The sequence below is a fragment of the Bufo gargarizans genome, chromosome 1 (genome assembly GCF_014858855.1).
Source record: "Bufo gargarizans isolate SCDJY-AF-19 chromosome 1, ASM1485885v1, whole genome shotgun sequence".
Taxonomy (NCBI): Eukaryota; Metazoa; Chordata; class Amphibia; order Anura; family Bufonidae; genus Bufo; species Bufo gargarizans.
In genome coordinates, this window is record NC_058080.1 from 132357351 (window position 1) to 132379905 (window position 22555).

The window sequence follows — 22555 nt, forward strand, 5'->3', positions numbered from 1 at the left end:
AAGAGAGACTGGAGACAGCATGTGCACTCTGCATGCACCGTCTCCTCATACAGTCCGCCCCCCTCCCCCGCCAATCTGATATTGATAGATCATCAATATAGGAGAGCCTGGAGAACCCCTTTTAAGACTGGCGTTCTAGATGCAGGTCTTAATAACCCTGCAATGGCGCATGATGCGTCTAAGCTATGTGGAGGCACCAGCCTCTATATAACTTAGACGCATCCACCGCCCGCCTAAATCTATGCGAGCTCCCTTGCTGGCATAGATTTAGATTATTTTGTACACCTTAAACGGGCATAGAAAATGATTAATGAAATGGGCCAGCCGACCCGCCGCCTCCCCAGCTCTGGCGTAAGCAGGAAAAAGTGGCAGATTTGTGGCCGCAAATTCCCCTTGCGATCGAATCTGCACAATATACGTAAAAAATTGGCATATATCTAATAATAAATGACCCCCATAGTTTGTAAGTCTGAAAAAAAGACATCTGTCCGATTCCAGCAAAGTTGATCCAGAGGAAGGCAAAATAAAAACTGTGAGGTAGAAGCCAACCATCATTTAGATATGAAACTGCCACGCTGATTTACCACCACACTGCCAAGTTCCCTGCTCAAAGGATCCATTAAGTAATAGAAAAGATGCAAGGGTCGTATGTATGTATCCAAAATACTCTTATTCCAAATTCATATCATCAGTGTACAAAATGGGTCCAAAAATCTGCATCATACGGGTATCTGCTGGGTGCTTCATTCCGGAGGTAGATGGAACGCGATACACATCAGCAACATTTCAGGAGCCTAGCCTCCCCCTTCCTCAGGCATGCTGAATCTGGAATAATTGTAGTCTGGATATATACAGTATATACTTTCCTCATTTTAGGGGAAAAAAAATTCCTTCTCTACAGTAGGTTGTGTTTCTACAGAGTTGGACATTCACATGTCCGTAATTTGGGTCCGCATTTGTTCCGCAATTTGCGGACCCTTTCACTTTCAATGGGGCTGCAACGGATGCGAATCCGCATTTTCGCGATCCACATCCGTTTTTTCGGGATCCGCAATTCCGTTCCTGAAAAAAAAGAACATGTCCTATTCTTGTCCGCAATTGCGGACCAGAAAAGGCATTTTCTATTATAGTGTCTGTGATGTGTCCGCTAATTGCGGATCGCACATTGCAGGTGTCTGTGTTTTGCGGATCCGCAAAACACATACGGACATGTGAATGAACCCCAAGTGTACATCCTTGCAATATGGCCGCAATCTATTTACATAGGGGTTTTGACCCCTCAAAACTGCTGACATCACTAGACAGGTGATGAAGAAGGCAGTAAACCATATCCCAGGTGCTGCTTGAACTTTGTTACAGAGGGCCCTTGCTGGGGAGTTAAAGGGAGTCTCTTAGCAGCTGTGACACCTTTAGAAATTTGTTCATCTGACCTTTTTAGTATGTTGTTCATACATACATATGTGCTTCATACATAAAGCAGGACTATCCAGAATGACTGTGTCACTTTAGCAGGGCAGTACATTAGAAAGCAGCGGGGAGGATTATTAAAGGGTTCTACAAGATAGGGTTTAAAGGGGTTTTCTAAGATTTTTATACTGATGACCTATCCTCAGAATAAGGCCTCATGCACACGACCGTTTTTTTTTTTTTAAGGTCCGCAAAAACGGGGTCCGTAGGTCCGTGATCCGTGACCGTTTTTTCGTCCGTGGGTCTTCCTTGATTTTTGGAGGATCCACGGACATGAAAAATGAAAAAAAAAAATTAAGTCAAGTTTGCCATTAAAATGATAGGAAAAAACACTGATCACGGACATGGATCACGGACGCGGATGACAATCTTGTGTGCATCCGTGATTTTTCACGGACCCATTGACTTGAATGGGTCCGTGAACCGTTGGCCGTGAAAAAAATTGGACAGGTCCTATTTTTTTCACGGCCAGGAAACATGGATCACGGATGCGGCTGCCAAACGGTGCATTTTCCGTTTTTTTTTTTTTTTTTCCTTCCCACGGACCCATTGAAAGTCAATAGGTCCGCGAAAAAAAAAAGAAAAATGGCACAACGGCCACGGATGCACACAACGGTCGTGTGCATGAGGCCTAAGTCCTAAGTATCTGATTGGTGGGGGTTAAGCACAGGACCCCCGCCTATAATCTGTTTGAGATGAGAAGACATTGGCGCTCCTGTAGGGTGTTATCAGTGATTGATAGCATTCTGTGTCTAAAGGCCCTATTACACCAATAGATAATCACTTAGATGATCACTAATGAGTGTTTGTGGTAACGCTCGTTATCGATCATCTGACAGTGTAATACTGCCGCCGATTACCCGATGAACGTAATAAGTGCGTATACAGAGATAGCTGTCAGTCACTGATAGCTGTACACTTGGGAGTTATTATCAGTGATTGATAGCATTCTTTGTGTAAGGGCTCATGCACACTACCGTATGGCTTTTTCAGTGTTTTGCGGGCCGTTTTTCAGTTTTTTGTTTCAGTAGTGTTTCCGTTCCGTTTTTCCGTATGGTATATACAGTATACAGTAATTACATAGAAAAGAATTGGGCTGGGCATAAAATTTCCAGTAGCTGGTTCCACAAAAACGGAACGGATACAGAAGACATACGTAGTACATTCAGTATGTGTTCCGTATTTTTTGCCGACCCATTGACTTGAATGGAGCAACGGAACGTGATTTGCGGGCAATAATAGGACATGTTCTATCTTTGAACGGAAACGGAATGCACACGGAGACACTTCCATTTTTTGGGCTGACCTATTGAAATGAATGGTTCAGTATAAGTAACGCATACTGAACTAAAAAAACGGCCAGTATACTGAACGCAAAAAACGTTCGTGTGCATGAGCCCTAAGTCTGTGTTAGGGTTGTTGTGATACCAAAATTTCGATTCCATTTCGATACCATAAAAAAACTATTGCGATACTTGATACCTTTCGATAACACGCAAAAAAAATAAAACCCCAAAAAAAGCCAAGTGCATTCCGCGATTTATGGAACATCCGGCCCATAATCAATCAGTCCGATCCTATTTTTTTGGGGGGTCAAGGTGACAAAAAAATGGCGAATCGCCCGTTTTTTTTTCCTGTTACGGCGTTTCACTGCATAGGAGATTTTTTTTAAATATTTTTAATAGTTCGCCCTTTTTTGGGCGTGTCGATATGTAATATGTTTATTTATTGTTTATATATTTTATATGTAAAATTGGGAAAGGGGGTGATTTATACTTAATATTTTGGTGTTTGTTTTGAAAAAAATATATATATTTTTTTTTATTATAACTATTAGCCTGGATCTTTTCATCCCTTTGTCTATTCACCCTAATAGAGATCTATTGGGGGTAAATAGGACTTAACACTCTCCCTGCTGCCCTGTGCATAGTGCTCACAGCAGCAGGGAGATTACCATGGCAGCCAGTGCTTCAATAGTGTCCTGGATGCCATGGTAACCGATCGGAGCCCCAGGATTACACTGCTGGGGCTCCGATCAGAACCTGCCACTGCACAACCAATGAAGAGGAGAGGGGACCCTGTGGCCACTGCCACCAATGGTTATAATACTGGGAGGAGGGGGGGGGCGCACTTCGCCACCAATGAAGATAAGTAACCTTTTAATACAAATACAGGAGGCGGGTGCCGGCGGCAGAATCACACAGCCGGCACCCAACCTCTATGACAGGGTGCTGCGATCCGCGGATCACAGCACCCTGTCATAGCGGTCGGGTGCCGGCTGTGTGATTCTGGTGATGGCGCCCGCCTCCTGTATTTGTATTAATTGGCGAGTGATCATTGGTGGCGCATTGGCCACAGCCCCTCCCTTCCTCCGCCCCGCTCTCTTCTTATTGGTGGCGGCAGCAGCACAGAAGCGCAGACTAGTTTAGGTAAATGTCAAATCCCTGTATCGAATCAAAACCGGTACAAAAGTAATATCGATAGTCTGTATACAGAGATGGCTGTCAGTCACTGATAGTTGTACACAGTGGAGTTGTTAACAGTTATTGATAGCATTCTCTGTGTAAGTATGTATACAGAGATAGCTGTCAGTCACTGATGGCTGTACACAGGTGGGGTATTTTCAGTCATTGATAGCATTCTCTGTGTAAGTATGTATACAGAGATGGCTGTCAGTAACTGATAGCTGTACACGGGGGGGGGGGGTTATCCGTGATTGATAGCATGGATAAATTTTACAGAATCTTTTTTTTCCCATAGAACTATAGATCATTCTGCTCAGCTCCTCCTGCTCTATAACATGCTGCCTGTAGATTGCACTACATTTTATGGTGACGGGTTCACTTTCTTGTTTATAAAAAACAAACAAAAAAAAAACTGCCCCCTAGATGTGCTGGGTTATGGTCTTGCAACACTATCCTCTGATGATACAATTAAAAGCAGCTTCATATTTTTACCAGATTATTACATGCACCTTTTGGAAAGTCTCAGTATTTGAGTTCTAATAGCTTCACATAATTAATTTGCTGGTCTGCCGTTTAACAGAATAATATATCATGTTTTGGCGTAACGATAATTAAAGATTAATTATGTGATTATTACTGAAATGATTTAGAATTTTATGAAATATGAGTCCTGGTCTTTTAATAAAATTGCTATTAAAAAGGTTATCGGCATATACAGTACACTTTAAGTGCATGAAGTTCGTGGTCACGTGTCTGCTGCTATTTCTGTCCTATATAAAGCTCTTGTAATTTGCTGATATAATGGCTAAGTTTTAATTGTTTCATTTTTTTAAGTGAGTAGTTCTTTTCCTGTAATCTGGCACCTTATGATCCAGAAATCCTAATAATTCATGGAATAATAAGTCACATGTCTTATTGAAGAGCTACTCCTTTAATATGAGTTGGCCTTTTGCTCCCAAGGGCCACTGCAGGTGACCAATGAAGTATTACATGCTGACCCTCCAGATGGCTATCCTTTCATATAGGACCCAAGTCTTTGAGAGCTGCTGCTAGGCTATGATGTCCATATGCCTAAAAGGACATATAGACAGGTATAGCCCTGATTGAATAGACTCGTTAAAGGGAACCTATCATGTAGAATATGATGATTGATATGTGCATAGTGTAGCATGGTATAGAGCAGGAGGAGCTGAGCAAATTGACATATTCCTAATAAACCTCTGTGCCTAGGAGTCCAGTGGGTGGTCCTAATGACAGCCATTCCTGGATTACTGATACAAAATAGAGGTTAATCACTGATGGGACCGCCCACTGGACTCCTAAGTCATTTACATGAATGAAGCGCAAGTTATACTGAACCTGTTCCAATAAAACTATCTATGATCCTGCTCTATAACATGCAGCCTACAGATAAGACAGTTTGCACAATGTTAGAGGTTCTGTTTGAGATCCAGGTGCGTGTTTGATAATAGGTAGTCCACATTGACTCTTGAGGATCACAATGAAGTCTCCAGCGCAATCACAGGCATTCTGGCATCATCACTGCCTCTCCCTCACTAATACGTATATACAGGACTTCATCTTGATTTTCAGCAGCTGGTCAACAGCAGTTTATGGCTTGTTCACATCAGTGTTGGGTTTTCTGTATTTCTTTTCAGAGGAACAGAAAAAAAATCCTTAAAACAGATTGAATAATGAATATAAATGGAACACTATTTGTTCCTATCCATCATTCATTTACTTCAGTGTTAAAAATAAAACCCAGAAATTTCCAGTCTGTCATGTATACATTATTTATGCTGGAAAAGAAAGCGCCGAGGACAGGGCATTTTCTCCCTTCAGAAATTACTGAAACCTGACAGAACTGACACAGACTGATGCTCAACATAAAAAGGCAGTTTTTTTTGCCTGGTTTTTGGTTCCTCTCATGGAACAGAAACATTGAAAACACAATGCTTATGTGAACAATCCCTGAGAACTTATTGGGGGTCATTTACCAAATTTGTACATCAGTTTCCTGGCCTAAAAATAGACAATGGGGGGGGGGGGGGGGGGGGTCATTGGGTCATTTAATATGGCCCACTACACCAATTTGTGGTGTACAAAAGTCCCACAATCCCATTGTGCGACTTTTTAGACACCCATTTGCCTAAATTTACACCTTAACACTGGGGAGTGGTGGGGCCATCTACTCTGGCAAATTCACTATCATTAAAGCCAGGAAACTGGGGTAAATGACCACTCAAATCTACTCTAGTCAAGGCTGGAGTAGATCTCAATCTAGACGCATAGACTGGCACATGATGCGCCTAATTTATGACAAGTTTTAAACTTTTAGTTTTCACTTAACTCTCTCTGCTTTCTTTAAAATATTTAGTATAAGTTACGTTACCTCATAACACTTCTGTAAATTAGAACTGACCTCTGCACCAGCACATAGCTGGCCTTGGTTTCATTTTTTGGTGCACGGACCTCACAGATGTGACAGATTTATTAAAGGGGTTATCCAGGAATAGATATTTATGACTACTTTCAAACTCGCGTTAAGCTTTTCCAGCAGGGGAACAGCGGACTCCCTCTGTCTCCCATCGGCACCCCGCAAATGTGAACGCGGGGTGCCAATGTTTGTAAAGCTGGCTCGGGCCTGGTATGGGCCCCAAGCCAGCCTTGAGTGTTTTGCTCCTTGTGGGACTATTAAGTGGTAAAAAAAAAAATATTATTAAATAAAAAATAATTCTAATTAAAAAGCTTTTTTTTTTCTTTAAAATTACTCTTTTCAATGAAAAAAAATGTGAAAATAAAATCTCCCGGGGGCATGGCCAGCAGCCAAGATGGCTGGTCTTGTTTGAGCAGAGCTCCGTGGCCGGCGCAGTTCTACACAGGAACTTCTATAAAATATAAACCTATAATGTTGTTAAAAGACAAACAACAAAAGAATGCCCAAAATATTCCAAAAATATAATTTATTTAATTATAATAAACATATCATAATTCATAAAATATAAGAAATAACAAAAAAATGAAGAACCAGCAGGAAACCGGATGCCGTAATCCACTGGCTATTACCCACCAAAAGATGGGGAACATGTCAAGTATGCCGATGGTGTATAACAGGGTGATTCCACATGAAGTAGCACGGATAATGCTACTATTATAAAGTAGAAAGCATATGGTCATCATTATGGTACATAACCACTAAGCAAAGCTCAACTCAAAATGCAGTTAAGGAAAAATAAAGCAGACACTAGAATCTAGCAGTAGAGGGAGAGATTGGACCCTCAGAGGGTAACAATGCACAGAACCTTATAATAAAGGATATGGAGGAGCCCAGCAAATGACTACAGATAGAAATCAAAGCATACCACAAGACATGATGGGGGGTGAAAAACAGCAGGCACAGGACAGGATAGGAACCTCGACGCTCGTTTCGCCCCTTTAAAGTGTAGCCATATCACCCTATTTATATCTCCCATGGGGCCCAAACACATGTTGTCTCAATAGAAAATCACAACAGCTGATGCCTAATATCGAGCGCTCCATACCTGATCATGCACGTCGAGCCCACAATGACGACGACGCACTCGTCAGGACCCCGCGCACAGCGCATCACAGCAGAGCGCTGCATCAGCTGATCAGGTAAACAAGATACCACAATGCCCGGAATATATCTAACGCATTAACCCCAATACTAGGGAATCATGCATATGGAATCTATATGGGAGGTATCGATCATTCAGAGGACACGGATGCATATATAAATGAAAGTCAAGATAGATGGATATTGATATTTCCTAAAAGGGGTAAATGCATCTTTCCATGATTAGTGCATAGGGTACCCAGTTACGATATATATATTGCATGATTCGACCAAAATATAGGCCCTCATTTGTTCAATCACAATACGGGCACTACGGTATTCAATCAAAAAAAGAATAGAAAATACATGATCAGGAAAATATAAAAAAAACATAAAAAATACACAATGTAGAATATACAGTATACACCATATATGACATGATTGAGCCGCATTGTCTATTTAAACCCTAGTACATAGAAATACAGAATACATAATAAAAAAATATATACAATGAGGATCTGATGTATAGAAATAAGAAATGCATGATACAACATATATACCAGTAAAAAATGTGCACAACATAATTGGACTACATGATTAAATCCTAATATCATGATAGTCCTGCGACCAACCCAAATCATAGGTCGGTAACACAGACTATCAAATATAAAGTGCAATGTGCATAGTGAAAAACAAGCATAGTAAAAGAGTGATCATACATAAATAACCTGCACAGCAGACCCTCTGGAGTTGCCATACTACCACCAGGCAGATACCGCACTTTAAACTTACTCGGCAGTGACCCGAACCAGCAGCACGTGCATCGCAGAAGAACGCGGAGGAACGGTCATAGCGCAGCAGCAGCTTGTCACAAGGTGAGAGGCACGGGAAGAGGAGCTGGAGCAGGCAGGGAGAAGCGGAGACAAGGTAAGATAAGGGGTAGGTGGCACCACAATCCCCTGCTGATTTTCCCACCAGTCGGCCATCTTACTGGCTCCAGGAAGGAGGAGGGAGCCCTGAACAGCGCACTTATCCAGGGCAGAGGAGACTCTAGACTGCCACAAGGCACAAGGCAAAAAAAGGACTTTGGGTCCTGCAACCCCACTGCTGGGATTAATATCTTTAAATTGGAGTGCAGGTCACTATCAAAGACAACCCCTGCGCACACTCCCCAGGCAGGTATTACAGCCACAAAATAGCATATTGCGCTAGATAAATGCAGACAATAGCTCTGCCTAAAATATATTAATCCCTAAGTCAGCATAATAATGGGGCCACAAAAATCACAGAGTGTTGCAGACAAATTGAGAGAATTTGCAAGACAACCAGACGGGCGTCGCGGTTTCCTTTACCAGAGCGAGATATGCATACTAGGGCTATCACTGCATCAGATACGGCGTAATAAAGTATTGCATGCAGCGCCCCAGAAATACCGCTACCCACCACTCAGATAACATGACCACTGACGAAGGTCCACCGTGACTGAAACGTCTGGTCAGAAATATTTTGTTATTGATTCATATATATCATGGGCAAATGGATGATGCAGAGATTATGAAATAAACCTCACCTGAATTGCAAATCAACCTGAGTGCCTCAATACTTTATTACTTTGATAAATGGCCTAACAGCCCTTGATTGGCACCGGTGACGCCTTTTTGAACTGAGTGCGGTTCCTCACTTTACTACAGATTGCATCAGATACTGCAACCCCTGCATCAGCCCCTGAGGAAACTCACGATAAACCAACCCTTAAGCAAGTGACCGCAAAAGTCCTAGAGGCTATCACGGCATGCAAGACGTCTCTTACAGGGAAATTGGATGAAGTCAAAATTAATCTAGGCTTCTTGCGTCAGGACATGCACAACCTGCAGGACAGAGTCCAGCATACTGAAGAGCGCATATCACTCATAGAAGATGCCACGGCCACTTTTCCCAGATCCATATCCGAGCTGAACACTAAAGCAGTACTCTGGAAGCAGAAAGCAGATGACTTAGAAAACAGGCTCCGTAGAAATAATATAAGAATTATCGGATTGCCCGAAAGAGCAGAGGGTCATGCATCGGATGAGCTTATAGAAAACTGGACAAAATAACTTTTCCTGCATGAGAACTTCTCAGCGGACTTTGCAGTGGAAAGCGCTCATAGAGTACCAGCTTAAACTCCACCACCTGGAGCCCCACCTCGACCCATGCTCGCAAGATTTCTCAACTGCAAAGATAGAGATGAGATATTTGCTCTAGCCAGACGACTGCAAGAAATCAAATACGACAACACCAGTCTCTCCATCTTTCCAGATTTTTCCATGGAGCTGCAGAAACAACGTGCCACCTTCATGGATGTCAAACGGCGGCTGAGAGAAGTCAACATACCCTACTCCATGGGATACCCTGCAAAACTAAGAGTGGTAGACTGGGACAAAGCAGTTTTCTTCACCTCTCCCGGAGAAGTTTCTGAATGGCTAGCACAATGGTAAAGATCTCCAAGACAAGTCCCTGAAACCATCTAAGGACTGGTCACCAGATGGAGCCATTGGACTGGCTAGGCTAAGTTGACGTGATTCATATATAGCTAACTATAACTTTTCGTTTTCTCTTTTACATGTTATAGTTATTCAATAAGGACTTCCCTAACTATACTTGCATACTTAGAGGTATCATAGTAGTTGCTGCAGCCAGCATGCAAGTATCAAGTATCACCCGCAATCGATAACAAAATAATCCAGTTGTATGTAATTCATCAGTCATATCGAACACCTATTAGGTTGTATAGAATGGGCAGAGTGCCATCCACGGTGTGGGGAGCAGGAGGCGGACTTTTGGCACATGGAGCTGAAACCTGAGTCGGTTTAATGGGGATACCGGTACATATTAAAATACTCTATAAATGTATCTGATGAACTAGGTAGTATATAGTAATGCAATAGATGGTTAGTTATTGTTCAGACTATTATTGTTTTTTCTTGTTCATATATTTGTCTGTATCAAAAGAATAAGATCATACTGGTCTCTTGACCTCTATGCATATACAGTAATCGGCAACAAGATATGACATTGTTGTTAATCCACCTTTTTGTTAATAAAACAGTTAAAAAATATATTAAAATCTCCCCTATATGTTTGGTATCGCCATGTCCGTAATGACCCGCCCTACACAAATATCATGTAAATAATTTCGTACAGTGAATGCTGAAAAACAAAATGGCAGAATTGCTCCACACAACACCATAGAAAGAAAAATAAAAAAGTTATGGGTCTTTGGAAATGGCAATGCAAAAAGATTTTCTTCCTTTAAAAAAAAAAAGTTGTTTTATTGCAAAAAAGTAGTAAAACATAACATCGCTGTAATTGTTCTGACCCAGAGAATAAAAATATTACAGTGGATATAAAAAAGTCACACACCCCTGGTAAAAAAATGAGACAAAGATAATGTGACCTATAAACTGTACAACTCAATTGAAAAACAAACTGAAATCTTTTAGGTAGAGGGAAGAAAAAATATAAAGATAAAATAATATGGTTGCATAAGTGGGCGCACCCTTAAACTAATACTTTGTTGAAGAACCTTTTGATTTTATTACAGCACTCAGTCTTTTTGGGTCTGAGTCTATCAGTAAGGCACATTTTGATTTGGCAAGATTTGCCCAAATCTGTCAGATTGCGAGGGCATCTCCTGTGCACAGCCCTCTTCAGATCACCCCACAGATTTTCAATTGGATTCAGGTCTGGGCTCTGGCTGGGCCATTCCCAAACTTTAATCTTCTTCTGGTGAAGCCATTCCTTTGTTGATTTGGATGTATGCTTTGGGTCGTTGTCATGCTGAAAGATGAAGTTCCTCTTCATGTTCATCTTTCTAGCAGAAGCCTGAAGGTTTTGTGCCAATATTGACTGGTATTTGGAACTGTTCATAATTCCCTCTAGCTTAGCTAAGGCCCCAGTGCCAGCTGAAGAAAAACAGCCCCAAAGCATGATGCTGCCACCACTATGCTTCACTGTGGGTTGTTTTTGCGCCAAACATATCTTTTGGAATTATGGCCAAAAGGTTCAACCATGGTTTCATCAGACCAGAACACCTTTTCCCACAGGCTTTTAGGAGACTTCAGATGTATTTTTGTAAAATGTAGCCTTGCTTTGATGTTTTTCTTCGTAAGAAAAGGCTTTCGTCTTGCCACTCTACCCCATAGCCCAGACATATGAAGAATACGGGAGATTGTTGTCTCATGTACCACACAGGCAGTACTTGCCAGATATTCCTGCAGCTCCTTTAATGTTGCTGTAGGCCTCTTGGTAGCCTCCCAGACCAGTTTTCTTCTCGTCTTTTCAGAAATTTTGGAGGGACATCCAGTTCTTGGTAATGTCACTGCTGTGCCATATTTTCTTGATTTGATGATGACTGTCTTCACTGTGTTCCATGGTATAATGCCTTGGAAATTCTTTTGTGCCCTTTTCCTGACTGATACCTTTTAACAATGAGATCCCTCTGATGCTTTGGAAGCTCTCTGTGGACCATTGCTTTTGCTGTGGGATGCGAGTAAGAACATTTCAGGAAAGACTAACTAGAGCAGCTGAACTTTTATTTTGGTAATCAGAGGCACTTTAAAGGGGTTATCCGAGTTATTTTTTTGTTCTTTCTATGTTCCTTACTAGGCAAATGTAACAGCTTTCCAATTAACTCACTTTATCTCCAGTGGCTGGTTTCTCAAATTTCACTGAGGGTCACATGACCTGTGATGTCAGCTTCTCTCCCTGCTCTGAAAGTTTGTTTACAAGCCTGTAAAAGAGACCTCACTGTGCTGGCCACGCCCCCCTTAACTGCCTCTCTCCTAGGATTCTTAACCCCTTCAGCTGCACACACTGGGTATCTACAGCAGTGACAATCCTGGGCACAGGAGCTGAAGGACTAGAGAGAGCATTGCACAAGAAGGTAGGGGGAAGATCCTGTGTGTATTAGCAGTGTCATTATACAGCTGGGACTTGTAGTCCTACATATACAACATGCTGCAGAGTCTCCCAGCAGGCAGACATGTCACTTAGGGCAGCTCTTGTATCGAGTCCCTTAGCAGAGCAGGGGGAGGGGCAGAGTGTGTTTTTATTGCATGTAAACAAAGGGCCAGAAAAGAACCAGGGAAATGAGGAAATATATATTTATTTATTTATTATTGCATAAAACTTGCTTAGCTCGGTTATATATTGCTGCCCATCAGATTTTCAGTGCTATATATTTTTTTTTCAGAACTTGGACAACCCCTTTAAATGATGTCAGGTGTTTGCTGACTCTTATTTAACATGATTTTGAATGTGATTGCTTAATTCTGAACACAGCTACATCCCCAGTTATAAGAGGGTGTGCACTTTTATGCAACCGCATTATTTTAGTTTTTTTTTGTTTTCTTCCCTCCACCTAAAATATTTCAGTTTGTTTTTCAATTGGGTTTATAGGTCACATTAAAGGTGGAAAAAGTTCTGAAATGGTTTATCTTTGTCTCATTTTTTTTTACAGCACAAAAACCTGACATTTTAACAGGGGTGTGTAGACTTTTTATATCTACTGTATATCGAAAAATAAACGCTGTAAAATTTAGAACATAAAAAAAAAACTTTTTTTTTGATGTTCTGTACAATCCTGCAAATTGTGAATATGAAGAGCCTGAAGGCATGTCTGTAAATGGGTTCTGGAGGGGTAGTGGACATTACAGAATGGTGTGTCTAGGCCTAGTGTCATATCAGGATCCATTATATATGCAACATGGGAGCCCTTTGAAGTTAGTGAGAACTAAGCCTAAGGGTGCATTCACGTGTATGTATTTTGTGGTCCGCAAGACGCGTGACATCCGTGTTGCATCTGTTAGTTTTTTTGCGCACCCATTGTAACAATGCCTGTTTTTGTGTGCAAAGCAGAACATGTCCTATTGTTGTCTATCTTTTTTGCGGGGCCGCGGAATGGACATACGAATGTCCGCATACACAGTGTGCCGTCCACATTTTTTTGCACCCCCATTGAAATGCGGATTGGATGTGGAACAAAAATACGGTCGTGTGACTGGGCCTGTGCACTGTAGATTAACGTCCAACCATGTAATGTGTATGAGTGCCCCATTTTCTCCTGAAAGATGACCAATCCTTTGTTCTCAAAGGAGACGTGCCAGCTTCTGGAGAACACTTACACACTGTGCTGTATATAAATGGGTCGGGAGCAATGGCTGCCAGCAAAGTCACAGCTATTATGGCTGCCATTGTATTCCTGTGTTAATCCGCTCTGTGCAGCATTGCTAATTTATCTGTATTACCATGCAGTGATTCTTATCTTCTGGATTTCTTTGATCTTATTTCCCATAGATGTCGGTTCTCCTGAGCTTGCAGTAATGTTGCTTGTTTGCTTATCTATTGTATGCACATTCTATAATGTAGTCATATAGCAGAGCATAATCCAGGCAGAGGATGTCTGTTGAGGCGTGTACTGAAGAGATGAGATCTGTCACATTAAGTTATGCATCATTAGATGAGGTAAGAATCCAACACATTATGTGCAGAACACATTCCCGGCTCAGAAGGGGCCGCTACCTGTTACTATAGAACAGAGACGCCGTGCCGGCCTGGTCAGCGGACATCACTTTTTTATATCGGAAGACATTCAACCCCTGAGGTGATATACAGAGGTAAAGAGTAGGTGGTGGAGTTACTTATCCCCATTGATTGGAGCATAGCCACTGGCTGACATGGCTGTCCTCCTCCATCAGTGTTAGTTACAGTTGTGTTCAAAATTATTCAACCCCCACTGAAATTGAGTGTTTTGGCCAGTTTGACATTGATTTTGATCATTTCAGTCATCTTGTTTACAATTAAATCAAAGAGGCACTTGTAAGTCAGACAAATATAACATAACATTTATAATGAAATAACCACAAATGTCTTTTCTGTGCTCACATCATTATCAGTTTTATTCAACCCCCAAGTGACATTCAATCTTAGTACTTTGTACAACATCCTTTTCCAGTTATAACAGCTTTTAAACGTGAAGCATAGCTTGACACAAGTGTCTTGCAGCGATCTACGGGTATCTTCGCCCATTCTTCATGGGCAAAAGCCTCCAGTTCGGTCACATTCTTAGGCTTGCGCGCTGCAACTGCTTTCTTTAAGTCCCACCAGAGGTTCTTAATCGGATTTAAGTCTGGTGACTGCGATGGCCACTTCAAAATGTTCCAGCCTTTAATCTGCAACCATGCTCTAGTGGACTTGGAGGTATGCTTGGGATCATTGTCCTGTTGAAAGGTCCAACGTCTCCCAAGCCTCAGGTTTGTGACGGACTGCATCACATTTTCATCCAATATCTCCTGGTACTGAAGAGAATACATGGTACCTTGCACATGCTGAAGCTTCCCTGTACCTGTAGAAGCAAAACAGCCCCAAAGCATGATTGACCCCCCCCCCCCCCCCCCCATGCTTCACAGTAGGCAAGGTGTTCTTTTCTTCATAGGCCTTGTTCTTCCTCCTCCAAACATAGCGTTGATCCATTGGCCCAAACAGTTCTAATTTTGTTTCATCAGTCCACAGAACACTATCCCAAAACTTTTGTGGCTTGTCCACATGACGTTTGGCATACTGCAGTCGACTCTTCTTATTCTTTGGAGACAGCAAGGGGGTGCGCCTGGGAGTTCTGGCATGGAGGCCTTCATTACGCAGTGTGCGCCTTATTGTCTGAGCTGAAACTTCAGTACCCACATCCAACAAATCTTTTTTTCAGTTCCTCAGCAGTCACACGGGGACTTTTCTCCACTTTGCGCTTCAGATGGCGCACAGCAGTCAAAGTCAGCATCTTCTTTCTGCCACGACCAGGTAGCGTTTCAACAGTGCCCTTTGCCTTGAATTTGCAATTGATGCTTCCTATGGTGTCTCTTGGTATGTTTAACATCTTTGCAATCTTCTTATAGCCATTGCCCTTCCTGTGAAAAGAAATCACCTCTTCTCTTGTCTTCCTGGACCATTCTCTTGACTTCACCATGTTTGTAAACACACCAGTAAATGTCTAGAAGAAGCTGAGTATCACAGTCCTTTTAAATCTGCCTAATTGGTGCTTGTTATGCTTGATTGCTGCTCCTTGAAATCCACAGGCGTTTTCAATACCTGATCGAAAACACTTGAATGAACCTCTGTTCTTAAGAGTGGTAGTCTTTAAGGGGTTGAATAATTGTGTCAATGAAGAAATCACAAAAAAAACATTTAATACTGTATTACAAAAACAATTGATGTCATTTTAGTTGCATTTGGTTCTTTAAAAAGTCCTTGTAAGATTTCATTCTGAACACAATTACAAATGTACACTGAATTCCCTAAAACCCTTTACAGCATTGGAGGTTGAATAATTTTCAACACAAATGTATCTGCACATCTTTTCAAGGACTGCTGAACAGCCTAACAGCGCCACTAAACTCCAACTGGGGTTCTGCATCTCTTAGATCACAACTTTGAGTGCATGTTGTCATCTATCATTCCAGTCCTGCCCCTGCCATATTGCTTTATAACTATGTGGATCTGGCATTTCGAAATCTGTGGAAGCGAGCTGTCACCCAGCTTTCCCAGAAACAGATGAGTAGAATTCCCCCAAAAAACTGACGACTACAATTAGTAACAAGGTGACAGAGGAGGGCGACTCGGGGACTGAGGAAAGTGCTGTAACACAAGGCTAGGACCATGAAATAGCTGGATACTATCTTTAGCAGCTGTCATCCTGTCTGTAAATGCCGGTGCTGCTCAGTGGGCTAATTATCATGAAACGTGGAGTGCATCCAGTTATCAGCCCAGTAATATACTTTATGAGCCGCCTCTGTCTTCTAACACTGCAGCTTGAATGGCCTAGTTTTCCTTGATCCGGGCTCCATCTTTCACATTTCTATATAATAGAAGTTTTGCAGCATTCGCTGCCTTGCTGTATAGTTGAAGGGGAAGGGGTTGTACTATTTGGACTTTATGAAACACATGTAGACTATACCATGAATGATAGGTGCAGGTCCCACATCACCATCTGTCAGCAGGTATGCACCTATGACACTGGCTGACCTGTTACATGAGCACTTGGCAGCTGAAGGCATCTGTGTTGGTCCCATGTTCATATGTGTCCACATTACTGAGAAAAATAAAGTTTTAATATATGCAAATGAGCCTCTAGGAGCAACAGGGGCGTTACCATTACACCTAGAGGTTTAGCTCTCTCTGCAACTGCTGGACTTTAATTGACAGTGCCAGGGGGTGAAAACATCACCACACCTGGCTCTGTCAATCAAAGTGGAGAGGGTGTGGCAGTTGCAGAAAAAGGAGTAATGGTAAATCCCCCGTTGCTCCTAGAGACTCATTTGCATATATTAAAACTTCATCTTTCTTAGCAATGCAGACACATATGAACATGGGACCAACACAGATGTCTCCAGCTGCCGGGTGCACATGTAACAGGTCAGCCAGTGTCATAGGTACAAATCTGCTGACAGATGCCCTTTAAACTAAAATATTTGGGTTATTGCATTACATTTAAATTCTATGAGGCCGATTTACTAAGACTTTAATACATCATTCTTATTAAAAAGTCTACTGGAGTGAGAAAGGGCCGTGTCACAGCCTTTTTTTTTAGAACCATTGCAGTCTAAGGTTCTATTAACACAGCGTTTGTTTTTTTTTTTTATGGACTGTGAATAACGGCAGTGAAAAAATAGGACATGTCCTATTTGTCCGTTATCACAGACAGATGGGTCCCATACAGTTCAAAGGGGCCATTTGTCAGAAAGGCATCTGTGAGACCGTTTGGCAATTTTTAACCCCTTCCCGACATCTGTTGTAACAGTGCGGTGGATGTTGGTTCTTTAAAGATGGCTCCCACTCCATGCGCCATAGCTACCGGGTGCCTGCTGTTTTACATAGCAGATACCCGATAGCACCGATCGTGCGCATTTAACCTGTCGGATGCATTTAACCTGGAAGCGCATGTTTCCCGGTCCAGAACACCTTGCCCTGGCTAAGATTTGATAAGGCGTTCCATGAAGGTAATAAGCCAGAGCCTGTACTAGGCTTCTAGGCCTATTACTGGTATCTCCCAATGCAGGCCTGCAGGTGGCAGCACTGCATTGGAATATAGCAATCTTTGTATACAGTCATGGATAAAATTCCATAAATGTATACAAAAAGTAATCTAATGATTTGCATGTTGGAGTCCTAAAAAAAATATAGGAAAAAGTTTTTAAATAAAAAAATTCAAAATCAGCCCCCCCTTTCCCCAAAATAAAAATAAACAATTGAAAAAAATTAACTATTAAAGTACCGTAATACTATTAAAATATAAAAAAAAGTATCCAATACAGTAATTGGCAAAATAAAATAAAAAAATCAATATAGCTGATTTGCAGGGGGGTTTTTTCATTGTGTGACCTGTAAATTTTTTTTTAAATGTAATCAAAAAGTCATACACACCACAAAATGGTATCAATAAAAATTACAAATCGCCCCACACACCTCCAAAGACGTAACTATAAAAAAAAAAAAGAACCCTATATACATATATCTTTTGTAGTTATACTGACCCAAAGAATGAAGGGAACAGGTCAGTTTTAGTGAAGGTGGTAAAAACAAATAAAAAAAAGTTATGGCTGTGAATTAAAAACAAGAACACAAAAAAGAATTGCCATAAGAGGAAGGGGTTAACTGAGTTTTTTGTACCCTAAGATGTGCAGGAAATGATTGGTCCCCCTTTGTACACGTGCTGGACAGTTTCTGTAACCGAAATAGAAGTGAGAGAGTCAGGCAGGTATGAAACCACCCCTCCATTCATTCTTGATGGGTTTAGGTCCCGGGGGGGGGGGGGGGGGGGGCGCGCAACGATAAGACAATTAGTCATCTATGGCATATCCTGTGGAAGAGAGAGAGTGATGCCCCTTTAATGGACGAGGACTGCTATAGACAGTCCTCTACACTGGCCTGTGTCTGATGAAGCCGGCCTATAGGTGTCAACCGTCTTGACTGGGGAATGATTTCTCGTATTTTAGGACCTACTTCTTGGGGCATCAGTGGCTGCTGTTACATGTAAAGAGGGTGCAAGGCGTCTCAGGATGATGAAGAAAGGGGCATTTGGGACAAATTTTATGTCCGTGACTAAACATTATTATTTTGCCCCTAGTCCCTTGGGTAAAACCTCCATTGATTTCCACTCTGGCAGAAGCAGCCTGGCTGGGCTTGTGTTCCCTTCTCTAAATTGACTGCAGATATATCACAGCTCGGGTTTCACTAATAACTGCTCTATGTATGAAGGTGAAATAGTCTTTCGGAGCAGACTGATGATTTTCCATGTTAAATGTAGCTTTCATAAGAGCAGCTCTGATAGATTTTTATATTGAAAGTCTGAAGCGTATAGAATACAGAAACTTCCAAACTCTGGGACTCCGTAATTGCATATATATTTTTTTTTATTGCAGTTTTTTTTTCCGTTCCATAATATTCTGCATTCATACACACGCACATAAGCAATGTTAATGAAAGCTGCGGAAAAAGTGTAGTACCCAGAGGAAACCCTATGTCCAAGCAGGCCGTGCCATGGTTGAGGTGGAATCCAGAAGCTTCAGGGCTTACAAGAGTGTAGTGCCAACCACAAATACTCATTAACCCTTGTTCTACCACAGAATCTAATATGATTATACTGAAACAGAGGATCATTTGTCCGTGGGCTATGTCTGCTATTTTAGCTCATCAATATAATAGTGAATGAGGCTGATCTGCAGGACCAGAAACTTGCTTTGTACAGATGAAGTAATGACGGTCACCTAGAGAAAAAAAATTGAGATCTTTTATTTTTTTTTCCTCTTAATGCCCCAGCTGTATTAAGAAGTAGATGTGGTCTATCCTTCTGCTAATCATATGGAGTGTATGGCCTGTGATTTATTTATATTGTTTTAAGAATAACATTTTGATGGTTTTTTTTCTCATTTTATCCTATTGCTCTGATATTCAATCGCTATATGATCATTGGGGGTCAAAGAGGGGAACCCCACTAGTTATGAGAATGTACAGTGTAAACCAGCATGCCCTCCTCATTTTCAAGATCAGGGGTGGGGATCTCAGAGGTCGGGCCCCACGGGGGAGGTTGGACCCCATCATCCTAGTGATTTACATCATTTTATAAGATGGGAAAACCCTTTTCAGTAAGGCTACTTTCACACCTGCGTTTAGGTGCGGATCCGTCTGGTATCTGCACAGACGGATCCGCACCTATAATGCAAACGCTTAGATCTGTTCAGAACGGATCCGTTTGCATTACCATGAAAAAAAAATATATATATATAAAAAAAAAAAAATATATATTATTTTTTTTGTTCATGATAATGCAAACGGATCCGTTTTGACTTTACATTGAAAGTCAATGGGGGACGGATCCGTTTGAAAATTGAGCCATATTGTGTCAACTTCAAACGGATCCGTCCCCATTGACTTACATTGTAAGTCTGGACGGATCCGTTTGCCTCCGCACGGCCAGGCGGACATCCGAACGCTGCAAGCTGCGTTCAGGTGTCCACCTGCTGAGCGAAGCGGAGGACAGACGGTGCCAGACTGATGCATTCTGAGCGGATCCGCATCCACTCAGAATGCATTAGGGCTGGACGGATCCGTTCGGGGCCGCTTGTGAGAGCCTTCAAACGGAACTTGCAAGCGGAGCCCCGAACACAAATGTGAAAGTAGCCTTAGTTGACTGCCACTGTTGTGATGTGTCCTCCGGTGTGAAAGACCCTCTTTGTAGCCACTCTCTACACTGGCTACTAGATGACGGTCCTAAACGGGGGACTCCCTTCTGCAACATAAATACAAAATGATAACTGTATTTTATACACTTTATTATGCGTCAGAGAGAATAACTGCTCATGACTTGCCAAATGTGGGTCACAGTTACATGGTTAATCTTTTGTCATAAGGGTCAGATTTGGTTGCGTGTTCCGTGCCGAAATCTGCATTAAATCTACTAAATGTCCAACTCCAGTGCGAGTAAGTGGGGTTTCCGCAACCGCGTTCACTTGCATTGAAAATTTCAATCTACAGTACAAAAGTGAATGATTGATTTGCCACTTATTCTGCACAGAAAGCCTAGGGATTGGCCCCAATGATGATAATGGGGCTTGTCTTTTTTTGCAGATCCGTTTCAGTGCAAATTGGTGGCCAAAACCCAAGGGTCAGCCCTTGACCCTAAAATGACACAAAACCTTTAAAACATGCCTTAAATTCTAAATCTTTTTGGGAGAAGGGAGAAAAGTATATCTCCTTATAGAGAGGGCCTAAAGGTGTGAGGCCCTCTCTTAGGTGAAGCATCACACCTCTGGAATTCTGGGAAGAGGGTATGCGAATGAGCTCTTGGCAAGCTCAGTATTGTAAACCTTCAGCTGATATTCCCTGATGATACCCTAACATTTCAGTACTATAGAACCATCAGTTATTACTAGGATGGCTTTGTGGGTCATATGAAGCTTTGTCACCTACCATCATGTCTTCTCTGTTCATTTATGCTGTATATATGCCGTCTATAGTAAACTCTGATGCTTAGGAGTGAAGCTCTTCTGGGGATGACAACCTACTTGAATACATATGGCTCTGTCTGAAGGAAACTCTGAGCCGCCCTGACAGAAGTGCCCAATAGCTACAGGCTGAGTGTGGTCAGGAGAGAGACCTGCTGTCTGCATCTGCTCAGCCGCCTGTTTCTCCCAAACTTCCTTGTTCACCTTCCTGGGAGCAGGGAGTAGAGGACTTTGCAGTGTTAATTATGACCATTATGCCTCACTTGTGATGTGCACAGATTTTCGGTTGCAGAGCACGTCTGCACTTCTGCTAGCAGGGGGCACATCTTCCCCGACTGTTGTCTTTCATAGGAGATATGTAGAGTAGAGACCATTTTTCTATTGCTGAAGACAGAGGATGCAAATGTTTCCCTACTTGTCATTAATTACATCTCTCCTTTGTTACAGCAATGCAATCCTGACGTTCGGCACGTTGACTTGGAAATTTTATAGAAGCCGGAGAATTTCCTATTCATGCAATTCATAGAGGAAGAGGAGAAGACTGTACAAGAAGCTTCATTTCATTTTCCAGGGTGCATGCTCCATGACTAAATTGTAAATGAGTGCAATGCAAATGCTTGGCATAATAAGTCATGTTTACAGGAGCCTTGTACAGTCCGTTGTTGTAACATTATTAGGCATTTTATGCAGGGCGAAGGAAAGCGAATGTTATTTATTTGTAACGCACCTCAGTAAACCACATTGTTTTACTCCATTCCATGGGCCTGTATAATAGACTATAGTTTTTGGTTTTATTTTGTTCCTTTTTATTAGCAGGAAGGATTTTTTTTCCTTTTTTCTTTATTTTTTTTATTATTTTTTTATTTTTTATTAATTGGACATTTTTTTTGCAAGTGTAATAATCATTGAGGCCATTCCGCCAACCTAGTTGTAAATCAAAAGCTGTTAGATCATGTTGTTTTTGAGGAAGTGGTTAGAATGTTCTTTTAATCTATGAAACCTTTTTAGTGAAAGTTAGGTAAGGGTACTTTCACACTTGTGGCAGAGGATTCCGGCAGGCAATCCGGACGCAAACGGATGGCATTTGTCAGACGGATCTGGATGCGGATCCATCTGACAAATGCATTGAAATACCGGATCCGTCTCTCCGGTGTCATCCAGAAAAACGGATCCGGTATTTTTTTATTTATTTTTTTGCATTTCTAAAGGCAATCCGGATCCGTTTTGCCGGAACACTGCATGCTGCATTATTTTCTCCGGCCAAAAAACGTAAGAGGGACTGAACTGATGCATACTGAACGTAATGCTCTCCATTCAGAATGCATGTTTTTTTTTTTTTCCAGTATTGAGCCCCTGTGACAGAACTCAATGCCGGAAAAGAAAACCGCTAGTGTGTAAGTACCCTGAGCTATGTAAAATCAAACCGCCGAGCACCACACAACATGACGACATTGGGAGCGACACTACATCTTATCTTTATATTCCATGCTTGCTGTCCTTCTACTGTAGTTTAG

General features: G+C 41.8%; 1 protein-coding gene across 1 annotated transcript in view; it reads left to right on the plus strand.

Annotated features, from left to right (window-relative positions):
- SLC30A9 (solute carrier family 30 member 9) overlaps positions 1 to 21795 on the plus strand; it is a 112550-nt gene extending 90755 nt beyond the window's left edge. Inside the window, exon 18 of the mRNA XM_044298669.1 lies at positions 21489 to 21795. Coding sequence (XP_044154604.1) covers positions 21489 to 21533 — 45 coding nt within the window. The 3' untranslated portion in view covers positions 21534 to 21795. The remainder of the gene's footprint in view (positions 1 to 21488) is intronic.
- The last annotated feature ends 760 nt before the right edge of the window (positions 21796 to 22555 follow it).